The following is a 25,931-nucleotide window of genomic DNA, read 5'->3' on the forward strand; positions in this document are numbered from 1 at the left end:
GTGACAAGGTCGCCATTCCACTGCATGATGACAGCCTAACCTGTGCCTTGGATAAGCTGCAAAAGTTTATCCGGGTATGCAATGTTGCTTATCTTACTCAGCTGGCTTAATTTTTCATCTTTCTTATATCCATGACTTGCCAGTGTCAAAGACTGAGAGACAATCCAAAGTGGTGGAGCTCTTTGGCAAGCTTCAGGCTTTGGTCTAAATGGCCTTTATTCACATGTTGGCGTGTGTATCGGCCGGTAGCGGCAATCTCTTGCGACTTATTCCTATTTATTCATGATTTCTTTAAGCATGTTATACTGTGTCAGTCATAACCAGCTGTGGTTTTATTGCAATTATTATACTTGGGCTATGCATCTTCTGTAGTAGGTCTATAATATTCCAATAATATTCCAACTGGAACATTATAGGATTATGGTGGTGTGTTTAAGTGTTGCTAGTTAAAGTGCTTTCCTGTGTTATTTGTAGCCTATAGTGAGGGTATCATTCAGGTTTTAAGAGCAGTGTCCCAGTCAGGATACTCCGACATTGAATAAAAGATACTAGGAGACATTGGGTTTTGGGAATATTACCCCAAGAAAATTTGAAGGAAACTATGCAATTTTACATCATTTTGGACCATTAGTATTACCAGTTAAATGATTATTTTATTATTTACACATATCGCATATCTGAACTTTTAATTCTTCTGGAAATGTTTGCCCTAAAAGAACAGATTCACAAAACTTTTAAATAATGTATCATTTATTATATTTGTTCATAAATTAAAAAAAGTTATGATGAACAGTAATCATCATACTAAATAATAATAAATCATTTTACAAAAAGGACATGAACATTGAATTGAGAAATTACAGTCCATTTTCTTTACTCCTCCTTCCCCCTCAAACTTCATCACCTAGGGCTGGGCAATATGACGATATATATATATATATATATATATATATTGTTTCTATTGCGATATAGGTTATATTTATTTGTTTTTTCTCTATAATTTCACTTAAAATTATGTTTATTTTGCACTCAAGTTCTTAAAATGAGAAAATACTCTGTGCTTTTCATTTGTCAAGTATTTAATGCACACAGGAGTTTACAAAAATAGGTTTACCATGTGGTTATTGCATAAAGATATTTATTTATTTACTGCTTCATTCATCGCCGTTCTTTGGCGCACAGAAGCAGCAGAAAACGTTCCTCTTCAAGGTGGACAAGAATCTTCGGATTCCTCTCTTCTCCCTCTTCTTGGGCTCAATGGCCTCTGGAAAATGACAAGTATAGTCAGTGTTTTAATCGTGAAGTCATGATGCATGAAGGAATTACTGTAAATGGAGAGTGGAAGGAGGGGTGGAGGTGAATATTTCCTACCAGGTGTGTGAAAGGATTCTGGACTGTTTTGAGGAGCCAATGGGATGATTACGCTGTCCAAGTCCTCAAATGGGCTGTCTTTGTTACTAGAGAGGCCGCTATCAGTCGAATCACTGACCGATTTTGAGTCTCTAGCATCCTCATCCTTTGGAGAGTTGTATTCCTCATCTTTTGGAGAGTTGTATTCCTCATCCTTTGGAGAGTTGTATTCCTCATCTTTTGGAGAGTTGTATTCCTCATCCTTTGGAGAGTTGTATTCCTCATCTTTTGGAGAGTTGTATTCCTCATCCTTTGGAGAGTTGTATTCCTCATCCTTTGGAGAGTTGCATTTCTCAACCCTTGGATGGTGGGATTTCTTCTCCACAGCCTGGGGACTATATAAACACACATATACACAGTCATTGTTGGTCCATACTAGAACAAAAAAGCATTGCCTGTCCAGATTAGAGGGAAATAGGGACATTATCTTTTTGATGGCAAGGGCGCGCCTGCCGTTACTTCTTTTGATAGCATCTATAATAGTTCAATGAGGTGAATGGACATTTGCTATATATCTAGTGTGGTGTATTTTGCTGGCAAACAGCAGGAATTTCATAAATGCTGTTACAGGTGATTGAGAGGGGGGGCCTCCGAGTTCTCAAGCCATGCTGCCCATTTGTCGTCTGAGACACTGTTACCACTACCTGCCATTTCTCACATATTCTAAGTGTTGTGGTAATGAGTATCTAATATAAATGGACTTCTAAAAAAAGTCTATTGTACTTGTGTATTGTAGCTGATGCGCTAATTCCACATTCGGTAAATGTCCAGCTGTGAAGTGCATACGACATGTTAAAGGTGCAGTGTGTAGGATCTGGCGGCAGCTAGCAGCAAGTTCGCAGATTGCATAATAAAAATAATGTAGTGGAGTAAAAAGTGTATCCCCCTCTGAATTGTAGTGACATAGAAGTATAAAGTAGCATAAAATGGAAATACTCAAGTACAAGGGTGTCAATTTTTTACCTCAACCTGCAATAATCTCAATAAATCGATTCTTTATTCACATGTAGAATCGAGTAGTATTGACGAATCAAGTTCGAGCAGGCTTTGGTTGACTGAAGGTAAACAGTCCGTGTGGAGAGCAAAAGAGGCGGAACGAATTGGCCGAAATGCAATCTGGGAACCCACCAGCTATCGTTTGACGATGATTCAGCTTTTTATTGGTTTAAAAAGAGCTTGTAAACTGGCTACTTGTGAAACAATCCGGTCGTACACGTTGTCTCTCAACTCCAGTCTCGCATCTCAAGTTGCTAATCGGAAAGTAAACAATGAGCAGCTCACGGAAAAAGAAGTCTTGGCTTGGATATCCGCTGGCTACACCGGAAACCCAGAAATATAACCAACATTATGGAGCAACATTATCATTCATTTGTAATTGTGTTTCTGTCCACCTGATGAATGTATGTCCAATATTCACTCTCTTTTAGCTCTCCTAGAGGAAATATCGGGCTCCTTAGCAGCTAAATGTTCCACTATGTTCCCCAGCTACTCTACTCTACAACTAACTGTGTAACTGAGCAGGTAGTGTACAGTTCTACCTGCTGCGGTCAAAAACTATGCTATGAGTGGTGAGAGTGAACCAAAACAGTAAAGTTGTGGGTCGGACAGCTAAACATACCTTTAGAGTCAGAAGCATGCCGAGTCGAGAACAAGTGTTTCAAACTGATTGTACAAAAATATGCCCTTACTACCACACAATCCAAAACAAAAATATAAATCATCACTTACCAGACATCAACCTTGGTCTCTGCAGGGCTCTTTTTGACCTCAACGACTGTGGACATTGTGCTGCCAATGGATAAATTTACACTTTAATTATAATGTTCAAATTGCACACGATTCACATTACACCAGCCAGTAAAATAATCTACAATCCCTACTGGTGTCTGATAACCTTTGTGCCAAGAAGAGGCCTAATATCATACAGCCACACTTACCACCCTTTGTTGACATAGCTCCCCGTTATGAATGGATGTGCCAGGATTTTGTTTGGGGTAATCCTCTCCTTGGGATCCATCTGAAGCATTTTGTCCATCAAGTCAAAACAAGCGCTCCTATCAGCCTCCTCTTCCTTGTTTCCTCGGAGTATGTTCATCTAAATTGAGTAAAAATTAACATTAGACAAAATAATCCTCCTGGTTCATGAAAATTGTGAGATTTATTTTGTGGGCTCTTCTGCAAGCAACATCTACTTGACAACCTACCGCTGTCAGCTCTTTCAGAGAGGGAGCCTGGTATGCCCTGTGTTCTTCTGTTCTCTGGCTGGTTTCCTTGGAAAACTGTTCTGGCGTCTAAAAGAAGACAAAATCTACTTGAGTTATCTCTTCATCAGAGTTACCGCTTTTATACTAACGGAAAAATGTTCTTATAGAGGATAGTTCATGTTTGGCTAGTGAAGTCAAAGAAGGTTGTGATACTATACCTTCATTGTCCATTCCGTGTTCATGAAGAAATTTGCTCTTCCTTGATAGTAGAGCTTTGTCCATCTCCCAGCCTTCACAAGTTTCTGCGGAACTTCACCCAGGAGGTCAGTGATGTAACGCAGCTGGAGACAAAACACAGCAAAACATCATTATTGACTACTTTATAAATGTTAAGCCATGCTCGATGGCTTATGGATTGCAATGTTGGGTGGGCTGTCTGTCGGTCAGTCAGTCGGTCAGTCGGTCGGTCCACCACTTTGGGCCAGACTGAAATATCTCAACATGAATGATTAACATGAAATGTATTGTAGACATCCTCCCAAACTATGAACACTACCGGCTTTGGTGATCCTCTGACTTTTCCTCTAGCGCCACCATGAGGCTGACATTTGTGTCTTTGAGTGAAATGTCTCAACAACTACCGGATGGATTGCCATATTCATGTTGCCCTCAAGATTGTAATCACTTTGGTAATCCTTTCTCTTTTAATCTAGCGCCACCATCAGGTCAACAATTTCATTTGCCCAATACCTCGGTTCATGACTAAATACTTGTACTTTGTGTTTAGTGCTAATTAGCAAATATTAGCATGCTAACACGCTAACTAAGATGGTGAACATAGTAAACGTTAAACCTGCTAAGCATTAGCATTTTAGCATTTAGCTCAAAGCAGCAATGTGCTTAAGCACAGTCTTGCAGAGCCTCTAGCTGTAGAGTAGTTGTCTTCTTAGCACTTTGTTTGGTGCGACTCCACTTAAAGAAGCCAAAGTATTAAAAATGACGAACCTTTTAATATTAGTATACAGTATGTCAAAAGAAATATTACTACATACATTAAGAAAGATATAGAAATAAACCAGCAATAATACTTACCACATCATACTCATGAACCCCCGGGAAAAGTGAAAAGCCGAGGGAGAGCTTGGCAATTATTGTGCCGAGAGCCCAGACGTCAATGGCCTCAGAGAATGGGTGGCCCAGAATGACTTCAGGAGACCTGCATGTGGAAGAACAGCAACAAATAAATGAAGAACACTGTCATGTTTAAAAGCATGAAAATACAACTCTGGCCATTGCATAAATTGCCCCAAAATAAGAATGCACAGCATCAATATAAGGATGCCAAGTGGGCCCTTGAATTCAACAATTTCTCTCGCACTTATAGAAAGCTTTTCAAGCAACTCTGTTCAATGAGGCTTGGCACGATGTTTCTTTATCTAAAAAGCTGAAACATGATACTGGGGATATTGGGGTTTTCTGACCATAATCCAAGCTCAATAGATATATAGCACTGTGCTGTACAGTAAAACAAATTTGGCCAAGAAATTATGATTATTTTGTTTACATGCAATGACACTGATGAGAGTTTGGGAGTGCACCAAACTAAGGTATCAAGTTTCATTCTTTTTAGAAGAGCAATGAAAAATCCTTCTAAGGGAAAATACTACATAAGAAAATATTGCAAATACATTCCAGCAGAGTGGTGTACATTAATATCAATAAATGGCAGGAAACTTGAATCCAAGCAATTCTAATACAAAGGTCTCACCTGTGCAGCAAAGGCTGAACACCTTGTCCTGGCCAGGCTTCGGATTTCCGCATAGACAAGCCAAAGTCAATGAGCTTCACCCTGAACGGCTGCTTCTCGTGATCCACCAGCATGATGTTGTCCAGCTTCAAATCTGTATGGATCAGACCGACACTCCTCAGGGCAGTTAATGCTGTGGCCAACTGCAAGTGAAGTCAGTCACAGAATATATGTAAATAAGGATGTGCCAGAGTGGAAAACCGATAGAGCTTCAAATTCTATCTACTATCTGGTATACTTACATCTTTGATAATGGTCCTTATGCCATCCAATGGCAAAGGAGCCCATTTTCTGCGAGCCATGAGGCGATGGAGGCTGATGTCCAGCATCTCAAACACTATGTAGGCAGTTTCTTTTCCGTGATGCCAGTCAAGGCATTTGATGATCCTAGACTCATCAGGGTCCAAACATCGGAGCATTTCCAAGATGAACATCTGGGGATAAATGACAAGTTTGAAATAGTCATCAACAGTTTATGTGATTGCACATATTCATAATGACTCAAGCAATGTCATTAGTAAAAAAAAGAAGCTCACCTCCTTTCGGTCGTAGAGCTGTGAAAAACTTGTTTTTTTTAAGAATTTCACAGCCACAAATTCCTTGGTGTCCCGTTTGTAACATCCTACGACCTTTCCGTAACTTCCCTCTCCCAGGACATTAAGGGTTTCGTAGTTGTCTGAGATTGATCCTACTTCAGTGTCCATTTCTGCAAATAAAACTGAAAGCAAAGTGTGAATATGTTATTTCCAATGTCCATAATTTAATGTTTGCCTGCCTCAATAAGTGTTTAATTAGTATTTTAAAGCCCCACTTTAATGATTTTAATCAGATTACCCAGTGTTTGCACAGACAAATACTTTTCCAGCTTGTTTTGATTGCCACCAAAGAACATTTTGAATTGAGGTGAACAATTAATCTAAGTACACTGTACTTAAATTATAGAGGTAATTTACAAGAAGCCACCTGCTGTTCCTTCCCCCATGACTTCTTGTTAATTAAAACACTTCAGTTATAAATATACACTAAGATACTAATGTTGTATATTTCACTCGTCTTTCCACTAAGTAGGGCTGAGCGATAATTCAATATGATAATCCAACGTCTTTCAATGGAATCATATCGTGACTAAATCATATATTGAGATATCATGATTTACAATTACGTTGTCTAAACGGATAATAACGAGCACATACTAACTTCAATTTCTCAGAAAATCGGAATTGATAAGAATTCTGCTCTTGGGAATACCCCAGTGTACTTAAATCAAACTATTGGGTAACACTTTATAACCATTTTTTATAAATGGTAAATTGATAGTTAATTAAAATTGAGTTAATAGTTATTTTACTGTTAACAAACCATTCAATTATTATTAATATTTACTAATGTGTAAATATTAGTTATTAATACTAGTGTTATTTTAACAGTTTATTGTTGCACACATTATAACATTTATATACTATATTAAGTATTTGTTAATGATTATGAAATTATTGGTAAACCTTGAAGAAATTGTTTGCAAACATCTATAAACATTGCATAGATAGATGGACCAAATATTTTGTTAATGGTGAATAATTGTTTTTTAAATCATCTATAAACATTATTTGGATGGCTGTTATAAAGTTGCAACTGATGATTATAATACCTTGTTAAATGGTTAATAATACTTTGTAAAGCATCTATAAATATTATTTAGATAGATAGTTAATACTTTGTCAATGGTTAATAATTTGTTTTTGGCCCATCTATCTATGTAATGTTTAAAGATATTTTACGAACAAATTCTTAAAAGTTCACAAATCAATTGGTAATCATTAACGAATATAGTACTTTATATAAAATGTTATAATGTGTGCAACAATAAACTGTTAATAAATACTTTACTAATTTAATCAGAAGGTAATTGTTATTGTCTCCTATCAGCTATGATACAATATCAAATTTGTAAACTAATTATTTAATGTTATGCAAAATAATAAGAAAGTAACATAAATTATAGCATTACTAATAATTAGTAAACATTAATTATCATTTCATTGCTTTTTAGCAGTAAAACAATTATTAACTAAGTTTAATTAACTACCAATTTACCATTTATAAATGATGGTTATTATAAAGTGTTACCTGAAAAAATACTCAGTACTTTTCAAGTATTTAATTTACACAGGAGTATACAAAAATAGACGTTATATATAGACTATTTATTTATTGAATTACCAAAAAATGATCTATATCGTGATATATATCGTTATTGAGATATTAAATTATCTATATTGGAATAGAAGATTTTGGCCATATCGCCCAGCCCAAAAGTTACAGATTCACTTGACCCCAGAGACTCAGAAAGGAAAGAAAATAGTGACTTAACTGTTATCAGCTACAGAGGTTCTCGTGATCAGTTCAGTTGTTAGAGTGATCTCAGCTGGATTTCAGTGGAGAAGTTTGGTCCAAAAGTTGCTTCTTGTCCAGTTGTCCAGAGCAGACATACAGTATTATGTCTACGGTCCACATTCTTCTATTGGCTGTGATCTCCCAAGCACACATTCCAAATTCCATGGAATGTGTGCTTGTGAGATCACAGCCAACTAACAATTATCATTCTAGAATGTTGATGATGTCAGAAATGAATTGGAACTACAGATGACGTTTTAAACAAAAATGTTTTTAGAGACCATTTTGTGTGTTGTCATGACTACGTCACGTGTTAGCTGGAGGAAAAACAGGAAAGACTGAGGCAAGGCATTTTGAGAGAGGCTTGTACACGGTTTTTGAGCGCTAGGGTATGACACATGCGCAGTGGAACTGGAGCTGCGGTCGTGCTTTGCCATTGGCTCAATTTCGGCGTGTAGATGAGATTTTACTGCGCATGTGTCATACCACATTTACCAAAACCTGTGTACCAGTCTCTTGCAATAGGCCTTGACTTGAGGCTAACACAAGCAGAGGGCAAAAGGTTACACATTGAAAATGTTTTCATGCTGTGTTGTTTGGGTGCCAGAATACAGATATCACATACATCTGAGAATGCAAACTGTGATTCGAGGCTCTAGAGAGCTACAATATCGGCGAAAACGTTTCAGAGATGGAAAGTAAAATGTTGCAAATATTTAGCCGCCTGCTAACCGCAGCCGTGAGTCGTTGGCTGCGGTTAGCAGAAGGCTAATTTCACTCTCCATCTCTGAAACGTTTCGCCGATATTACACTCTTAATAAAGATATGTCATTTCCTGACACAATTAATGTGTAGATAGCAAAATAACACATTTTGTGTCAATTTCTGCAAATAATGTGTTGCATGTGTGGCCCCGGGTGTGTTAACTGACAAAGAAATATTAGCCCCTCTAATTTTTTAACATATTTTGAACATTATTGCATTCAGTGAAAGCTAAGGTCTCAAAAACATGAGGTATGCTGTGTCACTTACCTGTATTATTCTCCTATGAGGTCATTGTATGTGTGGTTATGTGTATTCCTGCTAAGCACAGTGTGGTCAGCAGAGGGTGTAGTGCATCAGTAGCTGACGCCAGTGAAGAAGTTTTTTTTTTAAATTTTTTATTTCAAAATTACAGTATAAATAGTAACAGCAGAAAACAACAAAAATATTTACATACAAAAGAAGCATAGCGAAAACATAAACAAAGAGCTGTGCCAAACATTAAAGGACAACAGAAATGAAACAAAACAAACATAAAATAAAAAAACACCCACAATAAAAATAAATAAATAAGTAGATAATAATAATAATAATTTAAAAAGACCACGCGAGAGTATGACAATAATTTCAATAAAACATTAAAGATATTGCATACATGCATTGTTTTCATTGCTTTTTTGTTATGTGAGGAAGAAATTGTTGACAGATATAATTCCATTTCTTTCATAAATACAAAGAAATTAGGCTTTTTTTTGTTAAATTTACACTTGTGAATGTGGAACTCGGCAAGAATTAAAATTAAATTAATAAGAAAAAATGCATTACTGTCTTTGTCACGGTAATCATAGCAACCAAATATAATATTTCTATAGTACAGTGCAATAGCTGAGAAAATGTTAACAATTATAACATTGTTGACATCTTTCCACAATTCACATGTATATTTACCTGACCAGAATAAATGAGAGCAAGTTTCAGGATGTGATTCATAGAAGGAACAACTTACATCTATGTCACTCTTTAACTTTTGTAAGAAATGTTTCACTGGATAGAATCTGTGGATCAACTAAATTAAATGACACTTCGTTTACCTTATTTGTTAGAAGGAACTTCTGCGGTAGGGACCAAACTTTCTTCCAGTCAATATCACTAACAAAATTACAACGATAAAATGTTGCTGCCGGAGTAGAAACCATGTTCACCTCAAGGTTTGATGGCTGTAGTGACTGCTATCTGACGTCACTACGTCAACGTCAGAGAGCCCCGATACTGTGAAGTTACGTCGCTTATCATTGAGCGGGGGGAGACTGCTCTAAGCTTGTATATTTCTTGTTTTAAGCAGCTGACATGTAACAACACAAACAGTTAAGATCTGTAGTAGTAGAGCTGTTGGCGGTGGAAGTTGTCTTCGTTTAGCATTGCAGAAAATTTAAGTTTTAAGCTCAGTAAACGGAGCTAACCTTGGCTAAGCTAACGTTAGCACCTTGGCGCCATTTTGTGCCGTAACAGTCACTTTAGTATAGCGTCACTTGAATGATTTACCGTGTCATTACCGTGTGAAACATATTTTAAGTGAACCAGATGAAAGATTTAATCTTTATGAAATGGGGAATGGGGAAAATGTGCCGGTGCTTTTGATCCTTTGATAGATAAAATAACCGTTGTTCTGCCCGTCCACCATTTTGGAGCAGTTACCCCAAAGTGGCGGACGCTAGTAAGCGGCATTTAGAAATGCAAACTTTACTACAACATGGACTGTAATTCGATTCATTTTGAACCTATTTTCATGACATTCAGTTTGTTATAAACTTGAGAACTTGAACATGATACTAGTTCAGTGTTTCCTCTGTAATTTTAATGCTGTGGTGATTTGTGCAATGTTTTAGTTTTGTCTCATATCTGTTGCTGTTTGGGTCTGAGTTTAAAGCCCAGATTATAATGTTAATTATATCATTACATTTTGTATTGAAACTTTTTCCTTTTTCCTCTGCAGTAACCTAAACGGAGCTGTCTGCAGATGACCCTCATCCACCACCAGACCCTGGACTACTGGCTAAGCTGGTGCTTGTATCCATCTATAAGACTCCCAATTAGTTATCCCAGGTATTCACTGATATGAACTTTGAGGTTGAAGTGGGACTTGGAAATGGTTAATAATCCAACATGAAAATAGTAATATTAGATCTAATTAACACATGTACGTGTGATTGCTGTTTCCTATATCAGCTAGATATAGAGTTTGGAAGACTGTTTGATGGGAAGGCAGAGATGTTCATCGGGAGGTGAGAGTCGTCCATTTGGAGAAGGGTGTGTCGTCCCCCTTTTTGGATCAGACTGGAAGCCAGAATGATGGTAAATAGTTTTAATTTTATGAATCTTTTGCTATCCCGGATTTGTAAAAAGAAAATATATATCTATAATATATAACCATATAATAGGGTACTTTATTAAAGGGACTGTTGGTAAGAATCAGAAATGCTTGTTAACAGCGACACCTGTGGCCGTTAAGTCAACGAAAGTCAGCGTCGGGCTCGCGCTTGCTCGCTCTAAATAGACATGACCGAGCATCGGTCAAAACAGTGAGGCGACACACATCAGTTCAAACCACAATATCACTCTATATTTCACCTGCTTGGCAGTAATGTTAGCTGACCAGACGAAGGTCTCTCCATGAATCAATGCTGATCCTAGTGTTGGCTTTTCCTGCTTCAGCATCCCGACAGCGGCCGAAAGGAACAGGGGAGACACCGGCACTCGGTCGGAGACGATAACATTTCTCGCTGCGGAGCCCCGTCACTTCACAGGACATGGGAAACCTCTGTTGGTCTGGAGGGGCTGCATCATTTATTTCTGCACAAACGTCCACTGTACATTCACCAGATATTCTCAGAGCTACGAAGTCTTCTGCAGCGTGGAGTGAGCGCGCATGCACATGAGGTGGACCGAGCTGAGTGAAGGCAAGCAGCAGAGGAGCAGAGTACAGCAGAGACTCCGGCCCTGGAGACCAAAGCTACGGTCTCCCGCGTACTACATCCGCGGCCAACACTGTTTTGCAAGACGGGCTTCACTAGATGTAACTTTGCGGTTTTGGTGCTTCCGTGTAGTTTGTGTTGGAGTCTGAGTCTGAACAGCGTAGCCACATGCGAGCGCGCATATGCAAGCGTGCATGGGACACCGACCCGGGTGATTTATACGTGTAAGAAGTTACAAACAGTCCCTTTTAATTAAAAAAAAAAAAAAAGTTCATATTGTCCCTCATAATGCCCAGTCAACATCAGTGGAATTGCTTTATAAACTGTTATGGGATCTGTCTTAAAGGGACTGTTTGCAACTTTTATACTGACTGAATAACAGACTGGATCCCGACCCGGTATGAAGCGGATGTGACGTTGTGCGCGCTCGCGTGTCGCTCCTCTCTTCCGCTCTCTTCAGCTCATATAAATGGATAGCTAACGATAGCTCACCGTTGGTTAGAAATGGAGTCTGCTAACGCAAACAAACAACCAGCATCCACCGCAACTCAGACTCCAACACAAACTCCACGGAAGCACAAAAAAAACAAAGTCATATCTAGTGAAGCCCGTCTGGCAAAACGAGAAAGTGACGAAAGCTAGGAACAACACCGGCCGGTCCTTCGATTCATGGAGGGAACTACGTTCGGTTTTGGGTATCAAAAAGGATTCCGAGCTGGCAAAATTCCTACTGGACAGGTAAGCTAATATTACTGCCAAGCATGAGAAATATATAGTGATATTGTGGTTATAGCTGGCTGATGTTGATAACGTTAGCCTAGTCGCTAACACGGATGAATAGCTAGCAAGCTAACGTAGCAAACTGCCGTCTGGTCAACAACAAATGATGTAACGGTATAAAGCAAATGTGGAAATGTGTTTTCTACTAGCCACGAGCTATTGCTTTCTACTAGCAAGGCAAAAGAGGCCACCTATCTATAACGTCAGCTAAGTTGTGAGTAGCCTGGTTACACGGCACGTATTTGGTGTTAGTTGCTTTGTAACATCAGCTGATAAATTACTTTTTAACGGAAAGCCAGCTGACTTACCAGCCAGATCAGCACGCGAAGTGGGGGTTGAACTACGTGATGAACTTGTGAACTTGTTTTGTGCGTAGCATCAAGTCCATGGACCTTTTGGGGGATTCTGTACTAGTGGATGAAGAACAGGCAAACAGCCTTCTGAGCACCGTGTAAGTGGAACAGATGTCTTCACCACATCCTGTCTTCTTTCATGTGTATTTTACAGCATGGTAGTGATTTTTTTGTTGTCATTTTTTGCTATTGTAGAATTGAGTTGGAGGACCAAGTGGCTTCAGACAAATCTGATGTCGACTCTGCCCCCCCACCCTTGTGCGGTATGTATTATAGTAATATATTGTCTAACATGGCCGGATAAATACCCAAAAGGTATAAACAGTCCCTCAATCCTCTATTTTTGATAACTTCCATGTGTATTTCATTCTGCATATATGCATTTTACAATATTTGTTTTCCCCACAGAGAGCTGGTGGTGCCTTACAGAAGGCCATTGATGGACTCCCCATTGTTGGTCTTGAGGAAAGTGTACTGGACATACACAACCGTGGGGATGCGCCAGCACAGGAACAAACTGATGACGCAGAGCAACTCTTGGCCTGTAACATGCCCTCCCTCCCTCGCCCTGAGCAAGTCATTTGTGAAGGGGACATCATTGACCAGCCTGCATGCATCACATATGAAAGCAGTTTGATGCAACTGGCCACCTTCCTCCAGTTGCCCATCAAGAAATGCTATTACAGTGACCACCAGACGGGTGCTGAATGCGATGGTGTTCCACCTTTTCAGGTGAAGCTTCGTTCAAGGGGTACTGCAACCATTGTGGAGTGGGTGAGTTTACTTTCCTAATATCATCTACTTTTTCCCATTCAAAGGATTGCACCACTCATGACACAATGAGCAGCTGCTCTCAGAGGGTTTATTGCAGCAGCCTGCCGCTAAACGAGCTCCTCTGTTTGGTGATGATGTCGTGCAGAGGATGGCTGGCGTTGTCCAGTAAGGCCAGCAGGCTGTTGAGTGTGCTTTCCTCTGCCACCTCAGTCCAGTTTGTTGTCCAGCTCCTTGATTTTTTTTTCTTATCTCAAATGTGATTTACTTTGTTAAATATTGTGTTTTGGGGTTATAACCCATGTTAAAGAAGTGTGTTTCTCTTTTCTCAGGCTTGGGACCAGCATCCTTTCGCTTTATAACAGCGATGAGAGATCCTTGAGGACCCATTAGCCACAGCCAGTGTGCATCAGCCTCTGACCAGCCAAGCACACCAGTTTGTCATTGTTGCCAGAAGTGACAAGGTCGTCATTCCACTGCATGATGACAGCCTAACCTGTGCCTTGGATAAGCTGCTCAAGTTTATCTGGGTATGCAATGTTGCTTATCACACTCAGCTGGCTTAATTATTCATCTTTCTTGAATATATCCATGACTTGCCAGTGTCAAAGACTGAGAGACAATCCAAAGTGGTGGAGCTCTTTGGCAAGCTTCAGGCTTTGGCCTAAATCAACTTGGCGTGTATCATTGCCGTATACTGTATGTAAACAGACAGTTCTTGGTGAGATCAGGAAACTTCGCTGGCATCTCCGTGTAGTACATTCACAAGAGCAATCTCGCAAGATTACTGTGATGGTTTTAAGGTAAACCAGATTTATATCAACCCTAGATACAGTATAAGGTTTTATAAAGAACAGTTAACTTCATGAATTTATCTTCAACTGTTTAATTTCATGAAATGTTGAGTAAATGTCTTTTTGTTTGTTGTTAAAATAATAATAAAGAATTCTCAAAATAATTCCAAGTGACATTTTCATTGTTATAAAGTGAGATTTGTGATTTTAACTGTAAGTTTGAGCAACACATGAATGTGTTAATATTTGCACACATAACTCTGTTAGTATTAACACATCATTACACATCTCTGTGTTAATCTAGCTGACACAGTTACTGTGTTAATATCCTTGACACACTTAATGTGTCACAATTAACATAACATGTGTTGACCCAAATTCAACTAATTGATGTGTAGGATTTTAACACAGGTTGTGTTGATATTGACACATCCTTTCTGAGAGTGTAGTTAACTATAGGCATCCAAAGATTTATACTCAATTTATCTTTACAGCGGACGGCTGGTCACTTCTGGCAGGGCCTTGGATTCATCCAGTAATAATTGGCCATCAGCTGTTTCCTACGGAGCTACAGTGGCATATCTCCTGCCTCAACTTGAAGCGCACACACTGGTGCTGTTTTCACTGCCCCTAATTCTTCCTACACACAGCAGCTTTCTTGCCTCTTCTACTTTTTTCTCCGTGTTAAACAGATTGGAGTGGAAAAATAAATAAAAGAAAACTCTGACTGTTGTTTGTGCGTATGCACCGAACAGCAGTTCGGAGTATTCGGCCTTCTTGGAGACCCTGAATGGAGTCCTGTAAGGGGCTCCAGTATGGGACTCCATAGTTCGGCTGGGAGACTTCAACGCGCACATGGGCAACGATGGAGACACCTGGAGTGGCGTGATTGGGAGGAACGGCCTCCCTGATCTAAACCCGAGTGGTCGTTTGTTATTGGACTTCTGTGCTAGTCATGGACTGTCCATAACGAACACCATGTTCGAACATAAGGATGCTCATAAGTGTACGTGGTACCAGATTGATGAGATCCGTCCAGAAATGCTGAAGGCTCTGGGTGTGGAGGGGCTGTCTTGGATGACACATCTCATCAACACTGCGTGGAAGTCGGTGACAGTGCCTAAGGAGTGGCAGACCGGGTTGGTGGTTCCCCTGTTCAAAAAGGGGGACCAGAGAGTGTGTGCCAATTACAGGGGTATCACACTACTCAGCCTCCCTGGTAAAGTCTACTCCAAGGTGCTGGAAAGGAGGGTTCGGCCGATAGTCGAACCTCGGATTGAAGAGGAACAAGGCGGATCCGTCCTGGCCGTGGAACAACGGACCAGCTCTTCACTCTCGCAAGGATCCTGGAGGGGGCCTGGGAGTATGCCTATCCAGTCTACATGTGTTTTGTGGACTTGGAGAAGGCGTATGACCGGGTGCCCCGGGAGATACTGTGGGGGGTGCTGCGGGAGTATGGGGTGAGGGGGGCACTTCTCAGGGCCATCCAATCCCTGTACGCCCACAGCGAGAGCTGTGTTCGGGTCCTCGGCAACGAGTCGGACTCGTTTCCGGTGGGGGTTGGCCTCTGTCAGGGCTGCGCTTTGTCACCATCCCTGTTCGTGATATTCATGGACAGGATATCGAGGCGTAGTCGGGCGGAGAAGGGTTTGCAGTTCGGTGTACTGAGGATCTCATCGCTGCTTTTTGCAGATGATGTGGTCCTGTTGGCATCATCGGTCTGCGACCTCCAGCACTCACTGGATCGGTTCGCAGCCGAGTGTGACGCAGTCGGGATGAGGATCAGTACCTCTAAATCTGAGGCCATGATTCTCAGCAGGAAACCGATGGATTGCCTACTACGGGTACGGAATGAGTCCTTACCCCAAGTGAAGGAGTTCAAGTACCTCGGGGTCTTGTTCGCGAGTGAGGGGACTATGGAGCGTGAGATTGGTCGGAGAATCGGAGCAGCGGGGGCGGTATTGCATTCGCTTTACCGCACCGTTGTGACGAAAAGAGAGCTGAGCCGGAAGGCAAATCTCTCGACCTACCGGTCAATCTTCGTTCCTACTCTCACCTATGGTCATGAGGGCTGGGTCATGACCGAAAGAACAAGATCGCGGGTACAAGCGGTAGAAGCTCAGTCATCCGTGAGGGACTCGGAGTAGAGCCGCTGCTCCTTTGTGTCGAAAGGAGCCAGTTGAGGTGGTTCGGGCATCTAGTAAGGATGCCCCCTGGCACGACCAGCTGGGAGGAAACCACAGGGAAGACCCAGGACTAGGGGGAGAGATTATATCTCCACTCTGGCCTGGGAACGCCTTGGGATCCCACCGTCAGAGCTGGTTAATTTGGCCCGGGAAAGGGAATTTTGGGGTCCTCTGCTGGAGCTGTTGCCCCCGCGACCCGATGCCGGACAAGCGGTTGAAGTTGGATGGATGGACAAATTAAAAAAAGTTATGATGAACAGTATTCATCATACTAAATAATAATAAATAATAATTTTACAAAAAGGACTTGAACATTGTATTGATAAATTACAGTCCATTTTCTTTACGCCTCCTTCCCCCTCAAACCTCATCACCACTAGGGCTGGGCAATATGATGATATATACTGTATATATATATATATATATATATATATATATCGTTTCTATTGCGATATAGGTTACATTTATTTGTTTTTTCTCTATAATTTCACTTAAAATTATGTTTATTTTGCACTCAAGTTCTTAAAATGAGAAAATACTCTGTGCTTTTCATTTGTCAAGTATTTAATGCACACAGGAGTTTACAAAAATAGGTTTACCATGTGGTTATTTTATAAAGATATTTATTTATTTATCCTGTTTATTCCTCCTACTCCCACTAGCCTTCCCATTCCTTTATCACTCCTCACTCAACTCCATGCTGTTGTAGCTGACTTCGAAGTGTGTCTACTTCCTTTTCCACCACGGTGCAGCAATCAGCAAGCGGTAGCGTGAAAGTATCGTATCGGCGGCCCTTCACAGGCCACCAGCCAATGCTCCCACACTCTACTCTCCAGCGATTACCAAAACCACAGGCTTTTATTCAGGTCAATTTCATTTGTATAGCCCAATAACACAAATCACTTGTTTCAGGGGGCTTTACAATCTGTACAGCATAAGACACCCTCTGTCCTTTACAGTACGACCCTCGCATCGGATGAGAAAAAACTTAACCAGAAAAACCCTTTTAACAGGGTAAAAATGGAAGAAACCTCAGGAAGAGCAACAGAGGAGGGATCCCTCTTCCAGGACGGACAGACGGATAATATGTGTCGGATGGAGTGGTTGTGGAGTGGTTCTTCAGGAAAAATGGCTAACCAGTCTGATTATTGTCAAGGCCTATTGAAGGAGGCTGGGTCACGCGTCATCACCGCGTCACATCTTTGGTGTACAACACATGCGCAGTAAAATCTGGTCTGCACTCGCCGAAATTGAACCAATCGCAACGCACTACGCAGCTTCAGTTACACTGTGCATGTGTTATACCCCAAGACCCCTGTCTGCCCGTGTCCCAGCCTCCTTCAATAGGCCTTGATTATTGGGACTCCAAGTCACAGACGTGTAGCTTCTGGTGGTAGCTTTCTTCCTGGACTATATTTTGGAAGGCTGTTGAGAAAAGGTTGTGGAAATGTTGGTGTCATTAATGACATTTGATTCATAGATATGGCATTAACGTTTTTAAATGATTCAAAAAAAATGCAGCACAACTTTCAAATACAGCATCACATGTTAAGTTGTACTCATCCTAGTTTGCATACCTTAGTAGGAGTAGGAGTTCTTCTATGACAGGCGTTTATGGTCCCCTTTGGTCTCAGCCGTTCACCGGTCAGTGACTCATGGTCCCCTTTGGTCTCAGCCGTTCACCGGTCAGTGACTCTTATCGAGGGACTCGCTGCTTCATTCATCGCCGTTCTTTGGCGCACAGAAGCAGCAGAAAACTTTCCTCTTCAAGGTGGACAAGAATCTTCGGATTCCTCTCTTCTTCTTCTCCCTCTTCTTCGGCTCAATGGCCGCTGCAAATTATAAGTATAGTCGGTGTTTTAATCGTGAAGTCATGATGCATGAAGGAATTACTGTAAATGGAGAATGGAAGGAGGGGTGGAGGTGAATATTTCCTACCAGGTGAGTGAGATGATTCTGGTTTGTTTTGAGGAGCCGATGGGATGATCACGCTGTCCAAGTCCTCAGATGGGTTGTCTTCGTTACTAGAGAAGCTGCTATCAGTCGAGTCACTGACCGATTTTGAGTATCTAGCATCCTCATCCTTTGGAGAGTTGGATTTCTCAACACTTGGATGCTGGGATTTCTTCTCCACAGCCTGGGGACTATATAAACACACATATACACAGTCATTGTTGGTCCATACTAGAACAAAAAAGCATTGCCTGTCCAGATTAGAGGGAAATAGGGACATTATCTTTTTGATGGCAAGGGCGCGCCTGCCGTTACTTCTTTTGATAGCACCTATAATAGTTCAATGAGGTGAATGGACATTTGCTATATGTCTAGTGTGGTGTATTTTGCTGACAAACAGCAGGAATTTCATAAATGCTGTTACAGGTGATTGAGAAGGGGGGCCTACAAGTTCTCGAGCCATGCTGCCCATTTGTCGTCTAAAACACTGTTACCACTACCTGCCATTTCTCCCATATTCCAAGTGTTGTGGTAATGAGTATCTAATATAAATGGACTTCTAAAAAAAAGTCTACTTGTACTTGTGTATTGTAGCAAGTTGCGCTAATTCCACATTCGGTAAATGTCCAGCTGTGAAGTTCATACGACATGTTACCTCAACCTGCAATAATCTCAATAAATCGATTCTGCATTCACAAGTAGAATCGAGTAGTATTGACGAATCACGTTCGAGCAGGCTTTGGTTGAATGAAGGTAAGCAGTCCGTGTGGAGAGCAAAAGAGGCGGAACGCATTGGCCGAAATGCAATCTGGGAACCCGCCAGCTATCGTTTGACGATGATTCAGCTTTTTATTGGTTTAAAAAGAGCTTGTAAACTGGCTACTTGTGAAACAATCCGGTCGTACACATTGTCTCTCAACTCCAGTCTCGCATCTCAAGTTGCTAATCGGAAAGTAAACAATGAGCAGCTCACGGAAAAGGAAGTCTTGGCTTGGATATCCGCTGGCTACACCGGAAACCCAGAAATATAACCAACATTATGGAGCCACATTATCATTCATTTGTAATTGTGTTTCTGTCCACCTGATGAATGTATGTCCAATATTTACTCTCTTTTAGCTCTCCTAGAGGAAATATCGGGCTCCTTAGCAGCTAAATGTTCCACTATGTTCACCAGCTACTCTACTCTACAACTAACTGTGTCTGTCTGCCATTTGGTGCTGAGCAGAAGTTAGAAGCATGCCGAGTCGAGAACAAGTGTTTCAGAATGATAGTACAAAAATATGCCCTTACTACCACACAATCCAAAACAAAAATATAAATCATCACTTACCAGACATCAACCTTGGTCTCTGCAGGGCTCTTTTTGACCTCAACGACTGTGGACATTGTGCTGCCAATGGATAAATTTACACTATAATTATCATGTTCAAATTGCACACGATTCACATTACACCAGCCAGTAAAATAATCTACAATGCCTACTGGTGTCTAATAACCTTTGTGCCAAGAAGAGGCCTAATATCATACAGCCACACTTACCACCCATTGTTGACGTAGCTCCCCGTTATGAATGGATGTGCCAGGATTTTGTTTGGGGTAATCCTCTTGTTGGGATCCATCTGAAGCATTTTGTCCATCAGGTCAAAACAAGCGCTCCTATCAGCCTCCTCTTCCTTGTTTCCTTGGAGTATGTTCATCTAAATTGAGTAAAAATTAACATTAGACAAAATAATCCTCCTGGTTCATGAAAATTGTGAGATTTATTTTGTGGACTCCTCTGCAAGCAACATCTACTTGACAACCTACCGCTGTCAGCTCTTTCAGAGAGGGAGCCTGGTATGCCCTGTGTTCTTCTGTTCTCTGGCTGGTTTCCTTGGAAAACTGTTCTGGCGTCTAAAAGAAGACAAAATCTACTTGAGTTATCTCTTCATCAGAGTTACCGCTTTTATACTGACAGAAAATGTTCTTATACAGGATAGTTCATGTTTGGCTAGTGAAGTCAAAGAAGGTTGTGATACTATACCTTCATTGTCCATTCCGTGTTCATGAAGAAATTTGCTCTTCCTTGATAGTAGAGCTTTGTCCTTCTCCCAGCCTTCACAAGTTGCTGCGGAACTTCACCCAGGAGGTCAGTGATGTAACGCAGCTGGAGACAAAACACAGCAAAACATCATTATTGACTACTTTATAAATGTTAAGCCATGCTCGATGGCTTATGGATTGCATTGTTGGGTGGGCTGTCTGTCGGTCAGTCAGTCGGTCAGTCGGTCGGTCCACCACTTTGGTCCAGACTGAAATATCTCAACATGAATGATTAACATGAAATGTATTGTAGACATCCTCCCAAACTATGAACACTACCGGCTTTGGTGATCCTCTGACTTTTCCTCTAGCGCCACCATGAGGCTGACATTTGTGTCTTTGAGTGAAATGTCTCAACAACTACCGGATGGATTGCCATATTCATGTTGCCCTCAAGATTGTAATCACTTTGGTAATCCTTTCTCTTTTAATCTAGCGCCACCATCAGGTCAACAATTTCAGTTGCCCAATACCTCGGTTCATGACTAAATACTTGTACTTTGTGTTTAGTGCTAATTAGCAAATATTAGCATGCTAACATGCTAACTAAGATGGTGAACATAGTAAACGTTAAACCTGCTAAGCATTAGCATTTTAGCATTTAGCTCAAAGCAACAATGTGCTTAAGCACAGTCTTGCAGAGCCTCTAGCTGTAGAGTAGTTGTCTTCTTAGCACTTTGTTTGGTGCGACTCCACTTAAAGAAGCCAAAGTATTAAAAATGACGAACCTTTTAATATTAGTACATGTCAAAAGAAATATTACTACATACATTAAGAAAGATATAGAAATAAACCAGCAATAATACTTACCACATCATACTCATGAACCCCCGGGAAAAGTGAACAGCCGAGGTAGAGCTTGGCCATTATTGTGCCGAGAGCCCAGACGTCAATAGCCTCAGAGAATGGGTGGCCCAGAATGACTTCAGGAGACCTGCATGTGGAAGAACAGCAACAAATAAATGAAGAACACTGCCATGTTTAAAAGCATGAAAATACAACTCTGGCCATTGCATAAATTGCCCCAAGGATGCCAAGTGGGCCCTTGAATTCAACAATTTCTCTCGCACTTATAGAAAGCTTTTCAAGCAACTCTGTTCAATGAGGCTTGGCACGATGTTTCTTTATCTAAAAAGCTGAAACATGATACTGGGGATATTGGGCTTTTCTGACCATAATCCAAGCTCAATAGATATATATAGCACTGTGCTGTACAGTAAAACAAATTTGGCCAAGAAATTATGACAATTATTTTGTTTACATGAAAGCACTCCAGCTCTGACGAGAGTTTGGGAGTGCACCAAACTAAGCAATCAAGTTTCATTCTTTTTAGAAAGAGCAATGAAAAAACCTTCTAAGGGAAAATACTACATACAGAAGAAAATATTGCAAATACATTCCAGCAGAGTGGTGTACATTAATATCAGTAGATGACAGGAAACTTGAATCCAAGCAATTCTAATACAAAGGTCTCACCTGTGCAGCAAAGGCTGAACACCTTGTCCTGGCCAGGCTTCGGATTTCCGCAGAGTCAAGCCAAAGTCAATGAGCTTCACCCTGAATGGCTGCTTCTTGTGATCCACCAGCATGATGTTGTCCATCTTCAAATCTGTATGGATCAGACCGACACTCCTCAGGGCAGTTAATGCTGTGGCCATCTGCAAGTGAAGTCAGTCACAGAATATATGTAAATAAGGATGTGCCAGAGTGGAAAACCGATAGAGCTTCAATTCTATCTACTATCTGGTATACTTACATCTTTGATGATGGTCCTTATGCCATCCAATGGCAAAGGAGCCCATTTTCTGCGAGCCATGAAGCGATGGAGGCTAATGTCCAGCATCTCAAACACCATGTAGGCACTTTCTTTGTCGTGGTTCCACTCAAAGCATTTGATGATCCTGCACTCATCAGGGTCCAAACATCGGAGCTTTTCCAAGATGAACATCTGGGGATAAATGACAAGTTTGAAACAGTCATCAACAGTTTATGTGATTGCACATATTCATAATGACTCAAGCAATGTCATTAGTAAAAAAAAAAAAAAAGATCATCAAAAAGTAGCTCACCTCCCTTCGGTCGAGGTGCTGTGAAAATCTTGTTTTTTTTAAGAATTTCACAGCCACAACTTCCTTGGTGTCCCGTTTGTAACATCCTACGACCTTTCCATAGCTTCCCTCTCCCAGGACATGAAGCATTTCGTAGTTGTCTAAGTTTGATGTCTTGACGTCAGTTGCCATTTCTGCAAATAAAGCTGAAAGCAAAGTGTGAATATGTTATTTCCAATGGCCATAATATAATGTTTGCCTGCCTCAATAAGTGTTTTAATTAGTATTGTAAAGCCCCACTTTAATGATTTTAATCAGATTACCCAGTGTTTGCACAGACAAAGACTTTTCCAGCTTGTTTTGATTGCCACCAAAGAACATTTTGAATTGAGGTGAACAATTAATCTAAGTACACTGTACTTAAATTATAGAGGTAATTTACAAGAAGCCACCTGCTGTTCCTTCCCCCATGACTTCTTGTTAATTAAAACACTTCAGTTATAAATATACACTAAGATACTAATGTTGTATATTTTACTCGTCATTCCACTAAGTAGGGCTGAGCGATATTTCAATATGATAATCCAACGTCTTTCAATGGAATCGTATCGTGATTAAATCATGTATTGATATATCATGATTTCCAATTATGTTGTCTAAACGGATAATAACGAGCACATACTAACTCCAATTTCTCAGAAAATCGGAATTGATAAGAATTCTGCTCTTGGGAATACCCCAGTGTACTTAAATCAAACTATTGGGTAACACTTTATAACCATCATTTATAAATGGTAAATTGATAGTTAATTAAAATTTAGTTAATAGTTATTTTAGTTTGTCTGTTAGCAAACCATGACATTATTATTAATATTTACTAATGTGTAAATATTAGTTATTAATACTAGTGTTATTTTAACAGTTTATTGCTGCACACATAACATTTATATACTACATTAAGTATTTGTTAATGATTATGAAATTATTGGTAATCCTTGAAGAAATTGGTTTTTAAATCATCTATAAACATTATTTGGATGGCTATTATAAAGCTGCAACTGATGATTATAATACCTTGTTAAATGGTTAATAATACTTTGTAAAGCATCTATAAATATTATTTAGATAGATAGTTAATAATTTGTTTTTGGCCCATCTATCTATGTAATGTTTAAAGATATTTTACAAACAAATTCTTAAAAGTTTACAAATCAATTGGTAATCATTAACGAATATAGTACTTTATATAAAATGTTATAATGTGTGCAACAATAAACTGTTAATAAATACTTTACTAATTTAATCAGAAGGTAATTGTTATTGTCTCCTATCAGCTATGATACAATATCAAATTCATTACCCTAAAATGTGCTTTATCGTGATATATATCATTATTGAGATATCAAATTATCTTTATTGGGATAGAAGATTTTGGCCATATCGCCCAGCCCAAAAGTTACAGATTCACTTGACCCCAGAGACTCAGAGAGAAAATAAAATAGTGACATACTTGTTATCAGCTACAGAGGGTATCGTGATCAGTTCAGTTGTTAGAGTGATTTCAGCTGGATTTCAGTGGAGAAGTTTGGTCCAAAAGTTGCTTCTTGTCCAGTTGTCCAGAGCAGATATACAGTATATGTCTACAGTCCACATTCTTCTATTGGCTGTGATCTCACAAGCACACATTCCAAATTCCATGGAATGTGGAATGTGTGCTTGTGAGATCACAGCCAACTAACAATTATCATTCTAGAATGTTGATGATGTCAGAAATTAATTGGAACTACAGATGACACTTTAAACAAAAATGCTTTTAGAGACCATTTTGTGTGTTGTCATGACTACGTCACGGTGTTAGCTGGAGGAAAAACAGGAAAGACTGAGGCAAGGCATTTTGAGAGAGGCTTGTACACGGTTTTGAGCGCTAGGGTATGACACATGCGCAGTGGAACTGGAGCTGCGGTCGTGCTTTGCTATTGGCTCAATTTCGGCGAGTGTAGATGAGATTTTACTGCACGTGTCATACCCCACTTCCCAAAACCTGTGTACCAGTCTCTTGCAATAGGCCTTGACTTGAGGCTAACACAAGCAGAGGGCAAAAGGTTACACATTGAAAATGTTTTCCTTCTGTGTTGTTTGGGTGCCAGAATACAGATATCACATACATCTGAGAATGCAAACTGTGATTCGAAACAAAGCTCAACTTCTGGCGCTGCACGCCGTGATCTGTGCTGAACCATTGGCGAGCACAGCTCAAACTGTGCTGTGTTGCAACTCACGAGCATAGACAGCTCTCATTTGATGTAGCTCTATTGTTGTCTGGGTGGAAACAGTAGGGCTTGTTTACGCTGTACAGCGTCAGAAACGGGTTGAGATAACGAATGGGAAAAATAGTCTGAAAATTTGCCATAAATCAGGAGAATTGTGACCTTGGGAGGAAACCAGGAGAGGACAATGAAATCCGGGAGCCTCCCAGGAAAATCGGGAGGGTTGTCAAGTATACTTGCTAGTCAACGTTAACTGACATGTTTATAAATCTTCCTCCATAAAGATAAATGATGCTATGACACATATATACGATCATTGTTACTATAGACAATAAACAATGATTGGCCTGAATAAAAAAAAATGTTTAAATTGGTCAAATATTTGTATATATAGTATGTCACATATAACATAACTTTTATCACACAAACATAATTGCATCTCATAGGGCCTTTTCCATTTCTGAGTTTTAAACGGCTCGATTCCTCTCCTCGACTCCTCTCCTCGCGTCTTAGTCCCGCCCACTGGAGATACGAGCGGAGGAGGCGAGGAAGAGACACGAGGAGAGAGGAAATAATATGTTTTAGGAGAACTGAGACATCCTTTCCTCTGAAGCGTCACATGAAGCGATGTCCGTTCCTGATGACAGCAGCAGCTGATCACAGCTGGATCAGCTGTCAGTCGGCTTTAACAGCTGTTTATGTCTGAACTGATCTAAAATACTTATAAAGACACACAGTTATTATCAGCAGTGCTTTCTCTCAGTATCCTGTTATCTGTTTAACAATGAATGCACATGAATAACAGCTGCAGTCTGTATTTATACTGTGGACTGAGTCCTGTTTACAGAACCAGGAACCATTTCAGCATAATGCACTATGGGGCACAATGCCTTTATATTAGTTATTCATTATTAGCGTCCGTATATATTGATATTCTGACACTGGAAATGATTTATTGGGCTAAATGTTCAGGGAAAATTGAAATGATGTCTATCAAACCCGACAATCAGGAATTATCAGCCTCACATGTGACTGAATGGAAATGTGTAAAAAAGTTCTCTCTCTGACTTTCTTTTTTTCTGAGATCGATTTCCGGGTCACAAGCCCGAGGAGCGAGGAGACGAGGAGGCAAAAAATCAGGAATT

The 25,931-nt window shown here is 40.2% G+C and overlaps 1 protein-coding gene across 4 annotated transcripts; it reads right to left on the reverse strand.

Annotated features, from left to right (window-relative positions):
• Positions 1 to 1,121: 1,121 nt before the first annotated feature.
• On the reverse strand, positions 1,122 to 24,182 carry LOC119489755 (homeodomain-interacting protein kinase 1-like). Of its 4 annotated transcripts, none has more exons than XM_037772546.1 (11): positions 24,030 to 24,182; positions 22,541 to 22,725; positions 22,228 to 22,419; positions 21,948 to 22,129; positions 4,707 to 4,830; positions 3,833 to 3,955; positions 3,615 to 3,701; positions 3,348 to 3,505; positions 1,709 to 1,745; positions 1,372 to 1,564; positions 1,122 to 1,264 (listed from the first exon to the last, which is right to left on the reverse strand). In XM_037772546.1, exons 2-11 carry the CDS (start codon positions 22,709 to 22,711, stop codon positions 1,155 to 1,157), a joined length of 1,377 nt encoding a protein of 458 aa, XP_037628474.1. In that variant the 5' UTR covers positions 22,712 to 22,725; positions 24,030 to 24,182; the 3' UTR covers positions 1,122 to 1,154. The 4 variants fall into 4 exon arrangements, 3 of the variants coding, with proteins under 3 accessions (XP_037628474.1, XP_037628475.1, XP_037628476.1); XM_037772547.1 differs by having other exon boundaries at positions 1,372 to 1,539; positions 1,684 to 1,745; XM_037772548.1 differs by lacking the exons at positions 1,709 to 1,745; positions 3,348 to 3,505; positions 3,615 to 3,701; positions 3,833 to 3,955; positions 4,707 to 4,830 and adding exons at positions 18,516 to 18,577; positions 19,929 to 20,086; positions 20,196 to 20,282; positions 20,413 to 20,535; positions 21,282 to 21,405 and having other exon boundaries at positions 1,372 to 1,539.
• Positions 24,183 to 25,931: the final 1,749 nt, after the last annotated feature.

The sequence above is a fragment of the Sebastes umbrosus genome, chromosome 6 (assembly GCF_015220745.1).
Source record: "Sebastes umbrosus isolate fSebUmb1 chromosome 6, fSebUmb1.pri, whole genome shotgun sequence".
In the NCBI taxonomy this organism is placed as follows: domain Eukaryota; kingdom Metazoa; phylum Chordata; class Actinopteri; order Perciformes; family Sebastidae; genus Sebastes; species Sebastes umbrosus.

Excerpts from the sequence above, each read along its gene's own strand:
- LOC119489755 (XM_037772546.1), bottom strand. The coding sequence starts at position 22,711 with ATGGCAACTGACGTCAAGACATCAAACTTAGACAACTACGAAATGCTT. Across the intron at positions 22,130-22,227 it reads TAAGGACCATCATCAAAGAT|ATGGCCACAGCATTAACTGC; the intron begins GTAAGTATACCA and ends CTTCACTTGCAG. Across the intron at positions 1,265-1,371 it reads AGAATCCTTTCACACACCTG|AGGCCATTGAGCCCAAGAAG; the intron begins GTAGGAAATATT and ends GTCATTTTCCAG.